This window comes from Rhinatrema bivittatum, chromosome 3 (genome assembly GCF_901001135.1).
Source record: "Rhinatrema bivittatum chromosome 3, aRhiBiv1.1, whole genome shotgun sequence".
NCBI classification, from domain to species: domain Eukaryota; kingdom Metazoa; phylum Chordata; class Amphibia; order Gymnophiona; family Rhinatrematidae; genus Rhinatrema; species Rhinatrema bivittatum.
Genome location: NC_042617.1, coordinates 216,927,002 through 216,945,334, shown reverse-complemented (window position 1 = coordinate 216,945,334; position 18,333 = coordinate 216,927,002). Strand labels below are relative to the sequence as shown.

Below are 18,333 nucleotides of genomic sequence, written 5' to 3'. Positions count from 1 at the left end.
ATGTGGCTGCAGATTCCAGGTGCTCCACTCTTTGGTTTTCCTCTGCCCAACAACTCACAGATAGAGATGGAACAAAGTTTTTCTGGTATGGAGAAAATAACATTCATTGTAGAAATTATTTTTCTTCTTGGAAGCTGACATTAATGTTTTCCTACCAACATGCTATTGTAATGAAATATGAGTGAAATAATAAAAGTTAAAAGATGAGCAAACTTGGAGAGTAGCTTTATTTATAAAGAATCACTTACCATCAGATGTCTGTAAGACAATTGTTTTGCTATATGGCCCAACCCCTGATGAATTGTAGGCTTTAACTCGTGCATTGTATGTGCTGTTGAAATGAAGTCCATCTATGGTGCATAGGGTCTCCTTGCCAACATACACTTCCTAAAGATTACACAGAAAGTACAGCATTGTTCATTACATGCCAGCTTTCAATATCTCCCAGTGATTCTTTTCAACAATGGTGAGTGCAAAAAGCACCCAACATGGAGACCTTGAAGTAACATCTTAAAATAAGCAGTGCAAATCCTGGGGGTGCGCAAATAAATGCAACAAAGCATTCTGCTGCTCTTTCTCAAGCTGTTGTCTGGCGTGCTACTCATAAGCCATACTGGGTAACTCACCAGACAACAACTCTAGATGTTAGAAACAGCCTGTGCTTCTGATTGTCCAGACTGATAAGGATCTATGCTGACCTCTTGCGAGTGGTGGCTGATGGATCAGGAAATAGGTGGTGTAACACAGGGCCAGTGGAATGTCTTTTTGGGTGGGGTGGCCAACGAAGCTCCATCTCCAGCTCCCACTGCCAATTTATTACTTTATATTTACAGTTAATGTAATTTTTTCTTGCATATATACTTTGTATAAATCAGAGTATAATTATTTCATTCCCAGACCAACCAATAAAATGCTTGATGCTAGAAAATCAGACATAATGGTAAAGTTAAAATGACAAAAACAGCATTACTAATTGTGTCAGTTCTTAGCAAGTATTATGGAGAGAAAAGATTATCACATACCAAGAGGTGTAATCAGAGATCAAAAAATTGTGGCCTAAAAATAAAAAAACATTTCTAATTTGTTAGGCAACATAAGAACATGAAAAGTGCCATGTTAGTTCAAACCAAGGTCCATTGAGCCCAGCAGTCTGTCTCTTACAGTAGACAGTAGGGATGTGAATCGTTTTTGAACGATTAAAATTATCATCAGATAATTTTAAAATCGTCCTAAATCGATAGAGTGCACGATACAATACAAATGCCCCCGATTTATCGTCAGGGGTATTTGTATTGTATCGTTAAATAGGGCACGGGAATTATTTGGGGGAGGGCGGGAAAACCGGCACACCAAAACAACCCCTAAACCCACCCTGACCCTTTAAAACTAATTCCTTACCCTCCCGAACCCCCCCAAAATGTTAAGTTACCTGGTGGTCCAGTGGGGGGGGGGGGGGGTCCCGGCGCGATCTCCCGCTCTCGGGCCATCGGCGCCATTTTGGCTGCCACTAATTAAAATGGCGCTGATGGCCCGATAAAAAAGAAAACCCACCTGACCCTTTTTTTTTAGGGAGGCCCGCGCCGCTAAAAAGAAATACCCACCCGACCCTTTAAATCGACCCCCCCCTCCCGACCCCCCCAAAACCTTTTAAAATTACCTGGTGGTCCAGGGGGGCCTCGGGGAGAGATCCAGGGAGGCCTCGGGAAGAGATTTCCCGTTCCCAGGCATCAACTGTTCTAAAAAAAAAAAATAGCGCCGATGCCCCTTTGCCCTAACCATGTGACAGGGTATCCGTGCCATTGGCCGGCCCCCATCACATGGTAGGAGCACTGGATGGCCGGCGCCATCTTCACTCATCAGCCCCTATTATAGAGTATAGTATAATAGGGGCTGATGAGCACTGGATGGCCGGTGCCATCTTTAAAGATGGCGCCGGCCATCCAGTGCTCCTACCATGTGACGGGGGCCGGCCAATGGCACAGATACCCTGTCACATGGTAAGGGCAAAGGGGCATCGGCGCAATTTTTTTTTTAGAACAGCTGATGCCTGGGAACGGGAAATCTCTTCCCGAGGCCCCCCTGGATCTCTCCTCTCCCCGAGGCTCCCCTGGATCTCTCCCCGAGGCCCCCCGAGGCCCCCCTGGACCACCAGGTAATTTTAAAAGGTTTTGGGGGGGTCGGGAGGGGGAGTCAATTTAAAGGGTCGGGTGGGTTTTTTTTTTTTTCAGCGGTGCGGGCCTCCCTAAAAAAAAAATTAGCGATGTGAATTGGAATCGGAAACGGAAACGATTCCAATTCACATATTTTAACGATCAGATTCCCCCCCCCCCCCCCCCAGCCGAATCTAATCGTTAAGACGATCTGGCACACGATTCACATCTCTAGTAGACAGTCCAGGTCAGAAGTACCCATCAGATTTCCAACAGTTGGTCTATTTCTTATATTTCACTCTCAGGGATAAGTGCCAGCTTTCCTATGTCTACCTAGCTAGTAATAACTGTTTATGGACTTTTCCTTCAGGAATGACGAGTGAGATAATCAAATTTGCAGATGACATAAAATTGTTCAGAGTAGTTAAATCACAAGCAGATTGTGATAAATTGCAGGAAGACCTTGTGAGACTGGAAAATTGGGCATCCAAATGGCAGATGAAATTTAATGTGGATAAGTGCAAGGTGATGCATATAGGGAAAAATAACCCATGCTATAATTACACAATGTTGGGTTCCATATTAGGTGCTACAACCCAAGAAAGAGATCTAGGTGTCATAGTGGATAACACATTGAAATCATCGGCTCAGTGTGCTGCGGCAGTCAAAAAAGCAAACAGAATGTTGGGCATTATTAGAAAGGGAAGGGTGAATAAAACGGAAAATGTCATAATGCCTCTGTATCGCTCCATGGTGAGACCGCACCTTGAATACTGTGTACAATTCTGGTCGCCGCATCTCAAAAAAGATATAATTGCGATGGAGAAGGTACAGAGAAGGGCTACCAAAATGATAAGGGGAATGGAACAACTCCCCTATGAGGAAAGACTAAAGAGGTTAGGACTTTTCAGCTTGGAGAAGAGACAAACTGAGGGGGGATATGATAGAGGTGTTTAAAATCATGAGAGGTCTAGAACGGGTAGATGTGAATCAGTTATTTACTCTTTCGGATAGTAGAAAGACTAGGGGGCACTCCATGAAGTTAGCATGGGGCACATTTAAACTAATCGGAGAAAGTTCTTTTTTACTCAATGCACAATTAGACTCTGGAATTTGTTGCCGGAGGATGTGGTTAGTGCAGTTAATATAGCTGTGTTTAAAAAAGGATTGAATAAGTTCTTGGAGGAGAAGTCCATTACCTGCTATTAAGTTCACTTAGAGAATAGCCACTGCCATTAGCAATGGTTACATGGAATAGACTTAGTTTTTGGGTACTTGCTAGGTTCTTATGGCCTGGATTGGCCACTGTTGGAAACAGGATGCTGGGCTTGATGGACCCTTGGTCTGACCCAGTATGGCATTTTCTTATGTTCTTAAAAATTGCACCCTCACCCATTATGCAACACATGTCTTCATGAATTGGGAAACTGTTCAATGTTTGTACACAATGCTCATGGCCAGTGTAAGGGTATTAGGTGCCCTAGGAAAACTTTACAGCCTTGCACCCCCCCCCCCCCCCACCCCATCACACCCTCCTCACACACAATTAAAAATTATGCATTTATAATAGATTTATATGAAAAAGAACATTCAAAACACAGTCTTCTGAGGTAAAAATATCACTTACAATATGTACCATCTAGCTGTTATTTATTAGTTACGCCACTTTTCGTCTGAATATGACCACTCGCCTCCTTGTACTCTGATAGTCCGGTCTCCTCTTCCCTTGTGTATATTAGTATCCATTTTCCCCTGTTACCTTTCTCTAGTTTCATCGTTCATACTAGTTACTCCCATTATTCTATTTTCCCCCTCCTCATTCTCTGTGTTCTTTGGTTCCACCTTCGTTCCCTTGTTTCCTCCACCCTTGTTTTTTGTAATATGTTAAGTTATCTGTAAACCGATATGATGTACCTACGAATACCGGTATAAAAATGTTCTTAAATAAATAAATATTATATTTACATGTATTGCGGAGGTGCCAACCAGAAACCCTTGCAAAAAAGCAAGAGGTACTTGGAACCTATATGGTATTAGGCTTACTATAATGCATCTTGGGCATGGGTATGACCCCCAGAGAGCCACTCAAACAGCAACAACCCTACCTATGAACATTAATACTATAAATATTACACCAGGCCTAAAATAATAATTAAACCCTCTATAAGGAAAACAGAACAATCCAAGCTGCTATAGATCCCTGCATAGAAACTAGGGATGTGAATCGGGCTTCGGACGATTGAAAATATCGTCGATATTTTCAAAATCATCTGGAATCGGGGGCTCCCCCGAAACGATAGGAAAAACCCACGATATTGTTCGTGGGGGTTCTCTTATTGTTTTGGGGGAGGGCGGGAAAAACGGCACATAAAAATAACCCTAAACCCACCCCGACCCTTTAAAATTAATCCCTTTGCTTCCCCCACCCTCCCGACCCCCCCAAAAATCATTTTACAGGTGCCTGGTGGTCCAGTGGGGGTCCCGGGAGTGATCTCCCACTCCCGGGCCGATGGCTGCCACTAATCAAAATGGCGCCGATGGCCCTTTGCCCTTACCATGTGACAGGGTATCTGTGCCATTGGCCGGCCCCTGTCACATGGTAGGAGCACTGGATGGCCCGCACCATTTTTAAAGATGGCACCGGCCATCCAGTGCTCCCTCCATGTGACAGGGGCCGGCCAATGGCACGGATACCCTGTCACATGGTAAGGGCAAAGGCCATCGGCGCCATTTTTATTAGTGGCAGCCGACGGAGGGGTCTGAAGGCGGATCCCGCTAGGAATTCCAAGACGAGGTTGAGGTTCCACAGGGGCACTGGCCAGTTTAGTGGTGGGCGAATGTGTTTGACTCCTTTCAGGAAGCGTGATACATCTGGGTGCGAGGCTAAGCTGTCGTCCTCGCTCCTGGAGCCGTAGCATGACAATGCGGCCACCTGTACCTTGATGGAGTTGAGGGACAGACCCTTCTGTAGTCCGTTCTGTAAGAATTCCAGGATCACGGGAACTTTAGAGGAACGTGGTTTGACATTGTGGTCTTCGCACCAGGCCTCAAAGACTCTCCAGATCCTTATGTATGTTAGAGATGTGGAGAACTTGCATGCTCGGAGGAGAGTATCTATTACTGCCCCTGAGTATCCCCTCTTTCTCAGGCGGGCCCTCTCAATGGCCAGACCGTAAGAGAGTTGAGCTGGGTCCTCGTGGAGGATGGGATCTTGTTGTAGCAGGTCTCTGTGTGGAGGCAGGGGAAGTGGATTCCCTGCAAGTAGTCTTCTCATGTCTGCATACCAGGGTCTTCTTGGCCAGTCCGGGGCCACCAGAAGAACTAGTCCCCTGTGCCGCTGAATCTTGTGAATGATTGCGCCCAGCAAGGGCCACGGCGGAAAGGCGTATAGCAGGGTACCCAGTGGCCAGGCCTGTACCAGGGCGTCAATCCCCTGGGACTGCGGATCCCGCCTGCGGCTGAAGTATCTGGGTACTTGAGCGTTGGATCTGTTTGCTAGAAGATCCATGTCTGGAGTCCCCCACCGATTCACTATCATCTTGAAGGCTGTGGGTGACAGCTTCCATTCTCCTGGGTTTAGACTTTCCCTGCTGAGGAAGTCTGCCGTGGTGTTGTCCTTCCCGGCGATGTGGACGGCGGAGATGTCCTGGAGATTTGCTTCCACCCAAGCCATCAGAGGGTCTATTTCTAAGGACACCTGTTGGCTTCTGGTTCCGCCCTGCTGGTTGATGTAGGCCACCGTCATGGCGTTGTCCAACATCACTCTGACCGCTTTGTCTCGAAGTCTGTGGGCGAACTGCAGGCAGGCTAATCTGACTGCCCGTGCTTCTAGGCGGTTGATGTTCCACCCTGCCTCTTCTTCGTTCCACCACCCTTGGGCGGTTAACTCTTCGCAGTGTGCTCCCCACCCGTGTAGGCTGGCATCTGTGGTGAGCAGAGTCCAGGTTGGGGAGGATAGTCTTGATCCCCGGCTCATGTGGCTGGTCTGTAGCCACCACCTTAGCTGGGTCTGGACTCTGCCTGGTAGTGGTAGACGTACGGAGTAGTTCTGGGATCGTGGGCTCCACCGTGATAGGAGTGAGCGTTGCAGGGGCCTCATGTGGGCCCGCGCCCATGGCACCACTTCCAGTGTGGATGCCATTAGTCCGAGGACTTGCAGGTAATCCCATGCTGTGGGACGAGGGGCGCTCAGCAAGGTCTGGAACCGGTCCCACAGCTTTGATCTCCTCGTGGGGGTCAGGCTGACCTTGTCTTCCTTGGTGTCGAATCGGACTCCTAGGTATTCCAGCGACTGCGAGGGCTGTAGGGAGCTCTTGTTTGTGTTGACTACCCATCCCAAGCTTTCCAGTAGAGCTATGACTCTGCTGGTTGCTTGGTGGCTTTCCTCTGGTGATTTTGCTCTGATCAGCTAATCGTCCAGGTAAGGATGAACGAGGATTCCTTCCTTCCTGAGTGTTGCCGCCGCCACTACTATTACCTTGGTGAACGTCTGGGGTGCAGTGGCTAACCCGAAGGGTAGTGCCCGGAACTGGTAGTGACGATTCAGGACTTTGAAGCGTAGGTAGCGCTGGTGTTCCTGATGAATTAGGATGTGTAAGTAGGCCTCCGACAGGTCTAGGGATGTGAGGAACTCTCCTGGCTGTATTGCACGTATGACCGATCGTAGGGTTTCCATGCGGAAGCGTGGGATCCTTAGGTGTCGGTTGACTGACTTGAGGTCCAGGATGGGCCTGAATGTACCCTCTTTCTTGGGTATGATAAAGTAAATGGAGTAATGTCCAGTATTTGTTTCCCGAGAAGGTACCGGGGTTATGGCCTCGAGGTCCAGAAGTCTGGTCAGTGTAGCTTCCACTGCCACCCTCTTGCGGGGTCATGGCAGGGAGATTCCATGAACTTGTCCAGAGGGGTTCGAAGGAAGTCCAGGTAGTACCCTTCTCGGATGATGGCTAGGACCCACTTGTCCGAAGTTATCTCGACCCATCTGCGGTAGAATAGGGTTAGCCTGCCCCCTATGGCTTCTTCCCTTGGATGGGTCGGCTGAATCTCATTGTGGGGTGCGGCTGGGGCCTGGACCCGAGCTGGTTCCCCTCTTGTGTTTGTTCCAAAAGGACTGGTTCCTGCCCGTAGGGCGGGGCGCTTGATAGTTATTCTTGTAAGTGTTGAAGCACTGTGAGCTTCTGCCTCTGGTGGACCTGGGAAAGGGACGCTGGTTTCTCTTCGTCTTGTCTTCTGGCAGACGAGGTAATGGGGAGTCGCCCCATTTGTTAACCAGTTTCTCTAGTTCGCTGCCGAACAGGAGGGATCCTTTGAAGGGCATTGTCGTGAGGCGTGTCTTGGAGGAGGCGTCAGCCGACCAATTTCGAAGCCAGAGTTGTCTTCTGGCTGCCACTGTGTATGACACTCCTCTGGCTGCTGTGCGCACTAGATCAGAAGCCGCGTCAGTGAGGAATGATGGTGCTGATTCCATGTCTTCTCCTGGGGTGTTGTTCCTGGCTTGGGATAAACAGGAACGTGTCACCACGTGCAGCAGGCCACAATTTGCAGGGACATGGCTGCCACCTCAAATGTTTGTTTTAGTATGGCTTCCAGGCGCCGGTCGTGTGCATCCTTGAGCGCCGCTCCTCCCTCCACTGGGATGGTAGTGCGCTTAGCGACCGCGCAAACTATGGCGTCCACTCTAGGGCATGCCAGAAGCTCCTTGGTTGCTGGGTCCAGGGGGCACATGGCCGATAAGGCTCGACCCCCTTTGAATGAGGACTCCGGCACATTCCACCCCAGGTCAATTAGTTGTTGTGCCGCCTGTAAGAGAGGAAAATGGCGAGACGTCTGTCGAAGGCCCTCCAGCAGGGGGTTCATTCTAGGTTCCCCTGGGGTGCCTTGGCCCGGGATAGCGAGTTCCGATAGGCATTGGGATACAAGGTCCGGAAGCTCATCCTTTGAGAAGAAGCGTCTCATGGTTCGGTGTGGCTCTGTCCCCGAGGGAAGTTCTCCCTCCTCAAGGGGCTCGACTTCTTCCTCGGAGAAATCCGTGTCCCCGTAGGTGGGGCTTCTGGGCGGTGGGAGCCTGTGCCTAGGCCTCGAGGGTCCTGGGGCATGAGGGTCTTCCGGTGTCGCATATGGCTGGTCCGCCCGGGGTTCAGTCTGCATCTTGACAAAGGCGTGAATCCCCTTAAATAACTCTACCCAGGAGATCGATGCTGGGTCTAAGTTGAGGGGCGCCGGTTCCCTGGGGGTCCCCGTCTGTGGGATGGACTCACTGGGGCCTGCTAGGTCCGGGGTGCCCCATGAGGAGCTAGCACTGGGCCCTGGGTGGGACTGGCCCTGACCTGGATCTCCCAGGGCCTCCTCACAGTGTGCGCATAGGGCATCTGCTTCCTCGCTCTGTGCGGCTCTGATCTGGCATGCTGGGCAGAGGCCTTGAGCTTTTATTCCTATTTCTGGAGGTGCCATTTCTGTGGACGCATAAGCTCTTATGCGCTCCATTGCGTCTGATATGTGCACGCAGGTGTGTGTCTAGCCGTAGATGTGCGCCTTGTACTGTGCGCGTAACTTATGCACGTAAGGTTTTATATGCGCCTAAGAATATGCGCACAAATAATTTTGTGCGCTTAGCTCAATTTGTGCACTCGGATCGGACGGCGGGTGGCGTGGCGAACAAGGCCAAGATGGCGACGGCGAGCGTGCGGGCAATATGGCGACCTCCTTGGAGGGTCTCCACGTGGGCAGACCCTGGAACAGCCGGGGCCTGGCCCTGTTAGGGCGGATCAACCCGGTGGCACAGATTCCGATCGCCGATCTGTGCTCCTCCTCGATCTTCGGAGACCGGATTAAGTAGAAGATTTACACCTTACCTTGTCTTCGGCGCTTCCCGGTTTTGCTCCGGGCGGTCTCTGGCTGCGGGGGGAGAGGGCAAATACCTTCACCGCCGCGCTCGAGGGGGTGCACCTGCTGCCTCTCAGCCGCGCCCAAGATCGGGGGCTAAATCCTCGCCGCGATTCGGCCACCGGACCAAGGCTGCCTCTACGCTGCGCCCGAGGATTCGGGGGCTAAGTCCCTGCCGCGAATCGGCCACCGGACCGAGGCTCACCTCCGAGGCACCACGGAAATCACCTCGGGAAACTCAACTGGGGGAGGGACCCGAGGATATCACCGCAGGAGTGCGGGGCTCGTCTTTAGGTAGGTTTCTTCTTTAAATTTCGGTTTTGTTCTTTAAATTTTGGTCTAACGCTCTGAGAGCGTGCAGATAGTCCCTAACTGCTATGGAGATGGAAAATACTGAGGAGCTGCACTTCCTGCAGGGGTATATGTACTAGGGGCTGACGTCAGATTGAAATCTGATCCGTCTCCAACTGCTAACAGGAGTACACTATACCCATTGGTCCTGAGTCCATCTGCTACACGCTAGGAAATCCATCTTTTCCTAGCTTAGGGGATCTAAGCCTTGTTTCCCACCATGCAAACTATTCTAATATTGGCAAACATAAAAACTCTCTTTGCCTAGCTGTGAAAATCAAAGTCAATTTTTTTTTACCATGCAAAGAATTCTTAACACTAGCAAATACAAAAATCTCTCATTCCTAGCTGAGAGAATGAAAGTCTATTTTCCCATCAAGCTAATAGATCCAAAATGGGCAAACACAAAAACTCCCTGTTTGCTGAGAGAATGAAAGTCTTATTTCCTACCACATAAAGAATTCTAACACTTGCAAATACAAAAACTCTCTTTTCCTAGCTGAGGAAATCAAAGTCTATTTTCCAGCTCTGGCAAATACAAAAACTCTATTTTTCTAGCTCAGCCTATTTTTCAACCCACAAACACTGCTAATACTGGCAAACATAAAAACTCTCTTTTCCTAGCTGAGAGTATGAAAGTCTATTTTTCTACCACATAAACAAGTTCCAACAGTAGTAAAAAAAAAGTGTCTTGTCCTAGCTGAGGGAATCAAAGTCTATTTTCCTATCATGTAAACAGTTCCAGTACTAGAAAATACAAAACCTTTCTTTTTCTAGCTAACAGAATCAAAGCCTATTTTCCTACCACATCAAAAATTCTAACACTGACAAAACCAAAAAACATTCTTTTCCTAGCTCAGCTAGTCAATCTATTTTTCTACCAGGAAAAACAGTTCCAATATTGGCAAACAAAAACTTATTTTTCCTAACTCAGTAAATCAATCTATTTTCCCACCATGCAAACAGTTGCAACCCTGGGCAAACACAAAAACTCTCTATGTTGAGAGAATCAAAGTCTATATTCCCACCTCACAAACAATTCTAACATTGGGAAACACAAAACTTCTCTTTTCCTAGCTCAGTGAATCAAAGTCTATTTCCCATCACAAAAACATTTCTAACACTGGTATATACAAATTATGGGGCAGATTTTTAAAAAGTACGCACGCGCATACTTTTGTTCGTGCAACCGGCGCAAACAAAAGTATGCCGGATTTTAAGACACACGTGTAGCCGCGTGTATCTTTTAAAATCTGGGGTCGGCGCGCGCAAGGCTGTGCAAAATCGGCAGCCTGCGCGTGGCGAGCTGCGAAGCCTGCCTCCGTTCCCTCCGAGGTCGCTCTGAAATCGGAGCGGCCTTGGAGGGAACTTTCTTTCTGGCACCCCCACCTTCCCTTTCCTTCCCCTAACTAACCCGCCCCCGGCCCTAACTAATTCCCCCCCCCCCCCACACACCTTTATTTCAAAAGTTACGCCTGCCCAAGGCAGGCGTAAATTGCGCGCGCTGGCACACCATGTTCCGGTCCGGGGGCTGGTCCGGAGGCCGCGTTCACGCCCCCAGAACGCCCCCGACACGCTCCCCCAGGAAAGCCCTGAGACTTACGCACGTCCCGGGGCTTGCGCGCGCCACTGACCCTATGCAACATAGGCTCGGCACGCGCAGGGGATGGAAGGGGCAGCTTTTCGGGGGTTACACATGTACCCCTTTGAAAATCTGCCCCATTATCTTTTCCTAGCTGAAAGAATCAAAGTTTATTTTTCCACCATGCCAACAATTCCAATACCAGAAAATAGAAAAACTTTCTTCTCCTAGCTGGGAGAATAAAAGTTTATTGTCCTACCATGCAAATAATGCTACCAGTGGCAAAGTGCACAATAACATGCACTAATTGCTTTTAATCAGAAACAATGAATTCTAAGGGGGTAATTTTCAAAAAGATTTACATGCATAAAACTGGGTTTTACGAATGTAAATGTACTTTACCCATATAACTGGGCTTTTAAAAATGTCTAAATATATGCCATTCAATTGTCAATAGGTTTTACACATATAAGTGCACTTTTCATGTGTAAATGGGCTTTTGAAAATTGCTATGATAGTATGTTACGTTTACAAGCATAACTCCTTTAAAAAATGACCTCCTAAGAAGTTAACTTTCAATCTAATATACGTGGTGGCATATTCATGCATACATGGTAGTAAGCAGATCTATGTAATTATTTTATAACCTGTGTGTATGATTTACATGGTTTTTTTTTTATAAAATATGTATAGCTCCACCCCACAATATATGCATGTATATACATGCAATGCATTAAAATCACACATCAGTCAGTATTTTTCCTAAATATTTTAAAAATATACAAACATATATTTTACATGTGAACATAAAGTAGGAATAGTAGGTCCTGATGTACATGTGTAAATCGGCCAGTTTTAAAACCCGTTTATCAATTTGTCCACCAGTACATCCAGTCCTTTTCCAGGTCAATGAGACCTCCTGGATCTTCAGCCTGAACTCTCCCCAATTTACCCAGACCTTCCACTCAGTCAGTGCATTTGTTTTGAACGCATATGTAAAACGCAACTTTTTTTTTTTTAAACTTAAAAAAGTGATGATGCGCAATGCATCGCGATTTTCAACTTATTCAACATAGCTATGTTGACCCCCCCAAGCTGGCCAAACATTCCGGTTGGGTCCAATGGGGGTCCCGGAGCGGAGGCGCCGAGGAGCACGTGACGTCCGCGTCACGCCGACGTCACGTGCTCCTCGCAAAGGAATATAGGGATGGCTTCCTGACTCCCCGCTGGACCACCAGGGAGTTTTGGTAAGTCTTGGGGGGGGGGATTAAGGAGGCTGAGGGGTTTAAATTTTTATTTAGGGAACCGGTGAACGTATGGACAGACCCTCAACTTATAGAATTCTCCATATGTCCATATTGAACGAAATCGACCCTCAACTTCAACTTATCAACGCAAACTTTTTGTCTGCACATCCCTAGTCAGTACTACATAATAAACATTTTAAATATAATTTACGCCAGATAATTAGCAGGTGTAAAAATATACAAGTTGGCAAATGTACACGTAAGTTTTCTTTTAAAAAGCAACTTACCTCTTTATATGCAAGTATATTTGTAACTTTTGTAAAATATGGAATGGGCACCTCAAAAGCATTTACAAGCTTAAACTGGGTTTTACAGGTGTAAATGCACTTTACCTGTGCAAGTGGGCTTTTGAAAATATAAGCCAATGAATTGTCCATAGGATTTACCCACATTAAGTGCTGTGTAGCGGTAAACAAAGTGGAGATCGGCGTATAAGAAAGACCTTTATTGAAAACAGCCCGACTCTGGCCGAGTTTTGTTCTTTTTGTCAATACAGTATTCAGCTGTAGTGGCAGCACTTTATGAATATATAGCACAGTTTTTCAAACAGTCAGATGGAATACAAATGCATTTAAACTCTGGAGATACACGCAAAATAATGTGATCATAATATCCCATGCTGAATACTGTATTGACACGGTCCGGATCGCACAGGCTGCTGCACCACTAAGAAGGAACAACTTGAACATATACGCTATAGACAAAGTGGGAGTATAACTTTGTGGCACCAGCCCTGCTGACATGCATTGCCCCTGAGGCAGCTCTTGACAAAAAGAGCGAAACTCGGCCAGAGTCTGGCTATTTTCAATAAAGGTCTTTCTTATACACCGATCACCACTTTGTTTACACAGCAACCTTGGATCAACTTCCGATTTGTTTTCTGGGTCCATCCCACATTAAGGGGCAGATTTTCAAAGGCCCGCGTGCGTAAATCCTTCTGGATTTACGCGCGCAGGGCCCTCGCGCATAAATCCTTCTGGATTTACGCGCGCAGGGCCCTCGCGCATAAATCCTTCTGGATTTACGCGCGCAGGGCCCTCGCGCGCCGGCGCGCCTATTTTGCATAGGCCGCCAGCGCGCGTAAAGCCCCGGGACGCGTCGGGGGCGTGTCGGGGGCGTGTCGAGATGACGCGCCATTTAGGGGGCGGGGCGCGGCGTTTCGGGGGCGGCGATGTGGGCGTGGTTTCGGCCGGGGGCGTTCTGGGGGCGTGGCCGCGGCCTCTGGAACAGCCCCCGGGACCGGACCACAGAGCGGGGCACCCGGCCGACGCGCGCAAAGTAATAATTAAAGTGTAAAATTTGCCAATGAAACCTGCAAATATAACTTTGGAAAGTCTATGGAATTATATGGTGAAATTAGATCTTTCAATAAATAAGTTAACTGAAGCTGTGATGAAAACATCCAACTCATCAGTTAAAAATACTGCTGAGTTGGAAAAGCAAAAATTTGATATAGATGTAATAGAAAAACGGGTTTTGCAAATTGAGAAAATTCAGAGTCACCAGATAAATGTAGAAGGGGAAACTAATAAAAGATTAGAAAATATAGTAAGATCTTTAAATCTAAGAGTTAATAATTTTCCAATTATAAGCAAAATAGACCCCATGGAATTGTTTAGGAATTATACATTACAAATCTTGAAAATTCCTGAAAAATGTCTACCAGTGATAGTTAAAGCCTTCTATTTGAGGAGTAAGAAAAGTGAGATTGGAATTAGAATAGTAAAGAATGGTAAAGGAATGGAAACAAGTAGTAATTCCATAGATATATCTGATTTATTACAAAAATCACAAGATGATTTGGAAATAAAGACAAGAGGGACATTATTAGTTCAATTTGCATTCTCCTCAGATAGGGATAATATATTGAGGTCATTTTTCCGTGGTAGGCTAAATACTTACTACGGTCAAAAAGTATGGATCTTTCCTGATCTCACTAAATCTACTCAAATTCGTTGGAAAAACTTTTTGCAATATAGGAAGGCAGTATTAGATAAGGGAGGATATTTCAACTTAAAATACCCATGTAAGTGTATTATTAAGTTGGAAGGTAAGAACTATTCATTTTTAGACCCAGCTGGGTTGAAGGACCTACTTGCATAACATGACCGGCTCTAATAATAAAGATAGGTCTTAGATAATGTATATTCTTCAGGTTTAAATGTTTTATCCTTGTATGCCGTTCAGTTTAGAGAGGATTTCACTGATATTTTCCTTTTGAAATATGATTGGCAAAGGGTTGATAAAGGAAAAAAGTATATGATTAAGTTGTAATATGGTTAGATGCTTATTCAACTCGGTCATTATGATGTTTCAATGTTATATTTTGTTTATTGTAATGAAATGAAAAGCAATAAATAAAGAATTTAAATAAAATGGCAGTCAATCAAGAAAGATAAACTTAAAAAGCCACCTTTACTTACCCTCTCCAGTAACTCTCCTACTCCTTTCCCTTGTAGGCCAATAGCACATACCAGAAGCAGCAAGGGCTGCTGAAGCTCTGTCCTCATGCTCTTCTTCCTTAGGGCCCATGACTAGTCTATCTCTCACACACACACACACACACACAGGTCACCTGCCTGACCAATCTCTCTCTCACACATACACCAGTGACCTACCTCACCAATCTCTCTCTCTCACACATACCAGTCACCTGCCTGACCAATCTCTCTCTCACACATACCAGTCACCTGCCTCACAATCTCTTTCTCTCACACACACCTGTGACATTCCTGAGCAGTCTCTTGCTCTCACACATTTCTCTTACTTGCACACATTCTCTCATACACTTACACACATGCTGACTCACTCTCTGTCTCGCTCACCCCCACCCACAGCACACATAGCAGCTACAGCACAAAGTAGCCGGTATGCTGCTATTAAAAGCAGCGTCCTGACAGGCAGGAAACCAGCAGCAGTGACCTCCCCAACCCCACAGCGCTAAGAAGGCAGCACTTAGCTGTTTGCTTGTGCTGCGATCGATCGCAGCACAGAGCAATTAGCTGAGAATGTAATTTTATGCTTTTCTCCCCACCCCAGCCTTTTTATGTTTGCAGTTTGATTATTAATTTTATATTTTCTTGCTGGTGTTGCGCTGGCGAGAGAAGGGGAGGTTGGAGCCGGGGGAGGGGGCAGCGGCACTGTGCTCTTTCAGTAGCAGCAGCATGCATGGCCTTTTTCTTCTTCCAGCGTGCCCAGTAAACATCACTTCCTCTTCCAGGCCACAGGGGCAGGAAGAAGAAAAGGTCACGTTCCTGTTGCCGGCTTCCACAAAACACTGCTGCCGTTCCCCTTGGGGCTTGAATGTGCTGATAGCCCGGGCAGCACCGGCAGCAGTGTTCATCTCGCTGAGGTGAAAGGGGGAGGGGAAGAGCAGCGGGTGCACGACACACCTGCCAGTGCTTCGCGATACACTAGTGTGCCGAGACACACTGGTTGATAACCGCTGATCTAGAGTATTAGGGCCTTTCATGCAGGCTGCCTAGGTAGGTATTTTGGTGCAGGTGCCATCGCATCACTTCTGTGTACAGTGATGGAATACAAAGAATCATGCTACCTACTTCAGACATCTGTTAGGTGAGTGGACCCTTGAGTCAGCTGAGACGGATGGTGATGTACTGTGGGAACCCACGGTGGATGTCGCAGCTGGGAGGCGGTGCTGAGGAGATGGCCCTGGGGAGGCTTCACCCTTGGAAGCCTGCGGTCCCCCCGAGAGAAGCCCATGAGGACACGGACCGCTGGGACTTAGGCAAGATCCTCTGCGACCGAGGACCAGAGGCGATAGACCAGGGAAGCAGCCAACACCAGGAAGTCGATGAAAAATTCACCATTGGAAGCCCGTGATCCCCCGGGAGGAGCCTGTGAGGACCCGAGCCTCTGGGACTTAGGCAAGGCCCCATGGTGGGTGAAGAATCAGATACCTGTGGATGAAGAGAAGCCAGAAGCCGGAGTCCAGCCAGGGATGGACGCTGAAGCCAGAAGTCAGTGGACGAACCAAGGTCGGAAGACAGAAGTCAGAAGCCGAAGACCAAACCAAGGACAGAAGCAGAATCGGAGGTCCAGGGACGGAAGCCGGAGTCGAAAACCAGGAGTCAGAAGCCGAAGACCAGATCAGGGATCTGAAGCAGCAACTAGGAGCTCTAAACATAGGGAATCTTGTTGCAAGGCAAAGCTTAGAGTCAGCTGCAGGGTTTAAATGACCCTGCAGCGTCTGACGTCATCCCTAGGGCTGTGCTGTGCTTTCCCGCGCTTGCCCCTTTAAACCCCGGAGCCCCTGCGCACGCCTAGGGGGCGGGGTCAGACATGGAGGATCGGTGGTGTCTCCCTCGAGGAGGGAACGCCGCAGCAGGAGCCAGGTTGGGCATAGACGGCCAAAGAGGAGTTCCTGAAGCCCGGGCCTGCCCCGAGGTAGGTGGAGGGTCCGGGGCACGGCCCAGGACCGTAACAGTACCCCCTCTCCTACGCCCCCTTCCCAGGGGTCTAGGTTTAGCAGGATGATCTACATGGAACTGATGGAGGAGGTCCTTGTCCAGTATGTTGGAGGCTGGCTCCCAGGAATTCTCCTCAGGACAGTAACCCTGCCAAGAGAGGAGGTACTACCAACGCCTGTGGTGGAATTGCACATCTAGGACCTCTTTGACTTGGTAGACTGAATCCTCGTGCGCCTCAGGTGTGGCCGGTGCGGGGGTATTCCTATGGAAGATGGACAGAACCAATGGATTCAGCAGGGAAACATGAAAGACATTGTGGACCCTGAGCGTAGGAGGGAGGCGGAGACGGTAAGTGACTGCCCCCACCCGTTCCATGATGGAGAACGTTCCAAAGTACTTTGAGGCTAGGCGCATGGAGGAAAGCCGCAACGAAGATATTTCATACTCCACCATACTTTATTCCCGGGGAGAAAGGATGGGGCTGGAATTCGTAGACAGTCTGCATACTTCTTAGTGATAACTGCAGTGCGTTGAAGCTTCTGTCGGGTAGAGTTCAAGAGACAAGGTAATTGTTGGGCCTTGAGTTGTATTGCTGGAGATGGCACTACCGACAGCAAGGGCAAGGGAGGTAGAAGCTGTTTCCCATATACCATAAGAACATAAAAAATTGCCATGCTGGGTCAGACCAAGGGTCCATCAAGCCCAGCATCCTGTTTCCAACAGAGGCCAAACCAGGCCACAAGAACCTGGCAATTACCCAAACACTAAGAAGATCCCATGCTACTGATGCAATTAATAGCAGTGGGTATTCCCTAAGTAAACTTGATTAATAGTCGTTAATGGACTTCTCCTCCAAGAACTTATCCAAACCTTTTTTGAACCCAGCTACACTAACTGCACTAACCACATCCTCTGGCAACAAATTCCAGAGCTTTATTGTGTGTTGAATGAAAAAGCATTTTCTCCGATTAGTCTTAAATGTGCTACTTGCTAACTTCATGGAATGCCCCCTAGTACTTCTATTATTCGAAAGTGTAAATAAACAAGTCACATCTACTCGTTCAAGACCTCTCATGATCTTAAAGACCTCTATCATATCCCCCTCAGCCAACTCTTCTCCAAGCTGAACAGCCCTAACCTCTTCAGCCTTTCCTCATAGGGGAGCTGTTCCATCCCCTTTATCATTTTGGTTGCCCTTCTCTGTACCTTCTCCATTGCAACTATATCTTTTTTGAGATGCGGCGACCAGAATTGTACACAGTATTCAAGGTGCGGTCTCACCATGGAGCGAAATAGAGGCATTATGACATTTTCTGTTCTATTAACTTTTCCCTTCCTAATAATTCCTAACATTCTGTTTGCTTTTTTGACTGCTGCAGCACACTGAGCCGACGATTTTAAAGTATTATCCACTATGATGCCTAGATCTTTTTTCTGGGTGGTAGCTCCTAATATGGAACCTAACATCGTGTAACTATAGCAAGGGTTATTTTTCCCTATATGCAACACCTTGCACTTGTCCACATTAAATTTCATCTGCCATTTGGATGCCCAATCTTCCAGTCTTGCAAGGTCCTCCTTCAATGTATCACAGTCTGCTTGTGATTTAACTACTCTGAATAATTTTGTAT

General features: G+C 47.5%; 1 protein-coding gene across 1 annotated transcript in view; it reads right to left on the bottom strand.

Annotated features, from left to right (window-relative positions):
* The window catches only part of TRIM67 (tripartite motif containing 67), a 257,154-nt gene that overhangs the window by 102,499 nt on the left and 136,322 nt on the right, over positions 1-18,333 (bottom strand). Inside the window, exon 7 of the mRNA XM_029594191.1 lies at positions 249-387. Coding sequence (XP_029450051.1) covers positions 249-387 — 139 coding nt within the window. The remainder of the gene's footprint in view (positions 1-248; positions 388-18,333) is intronic.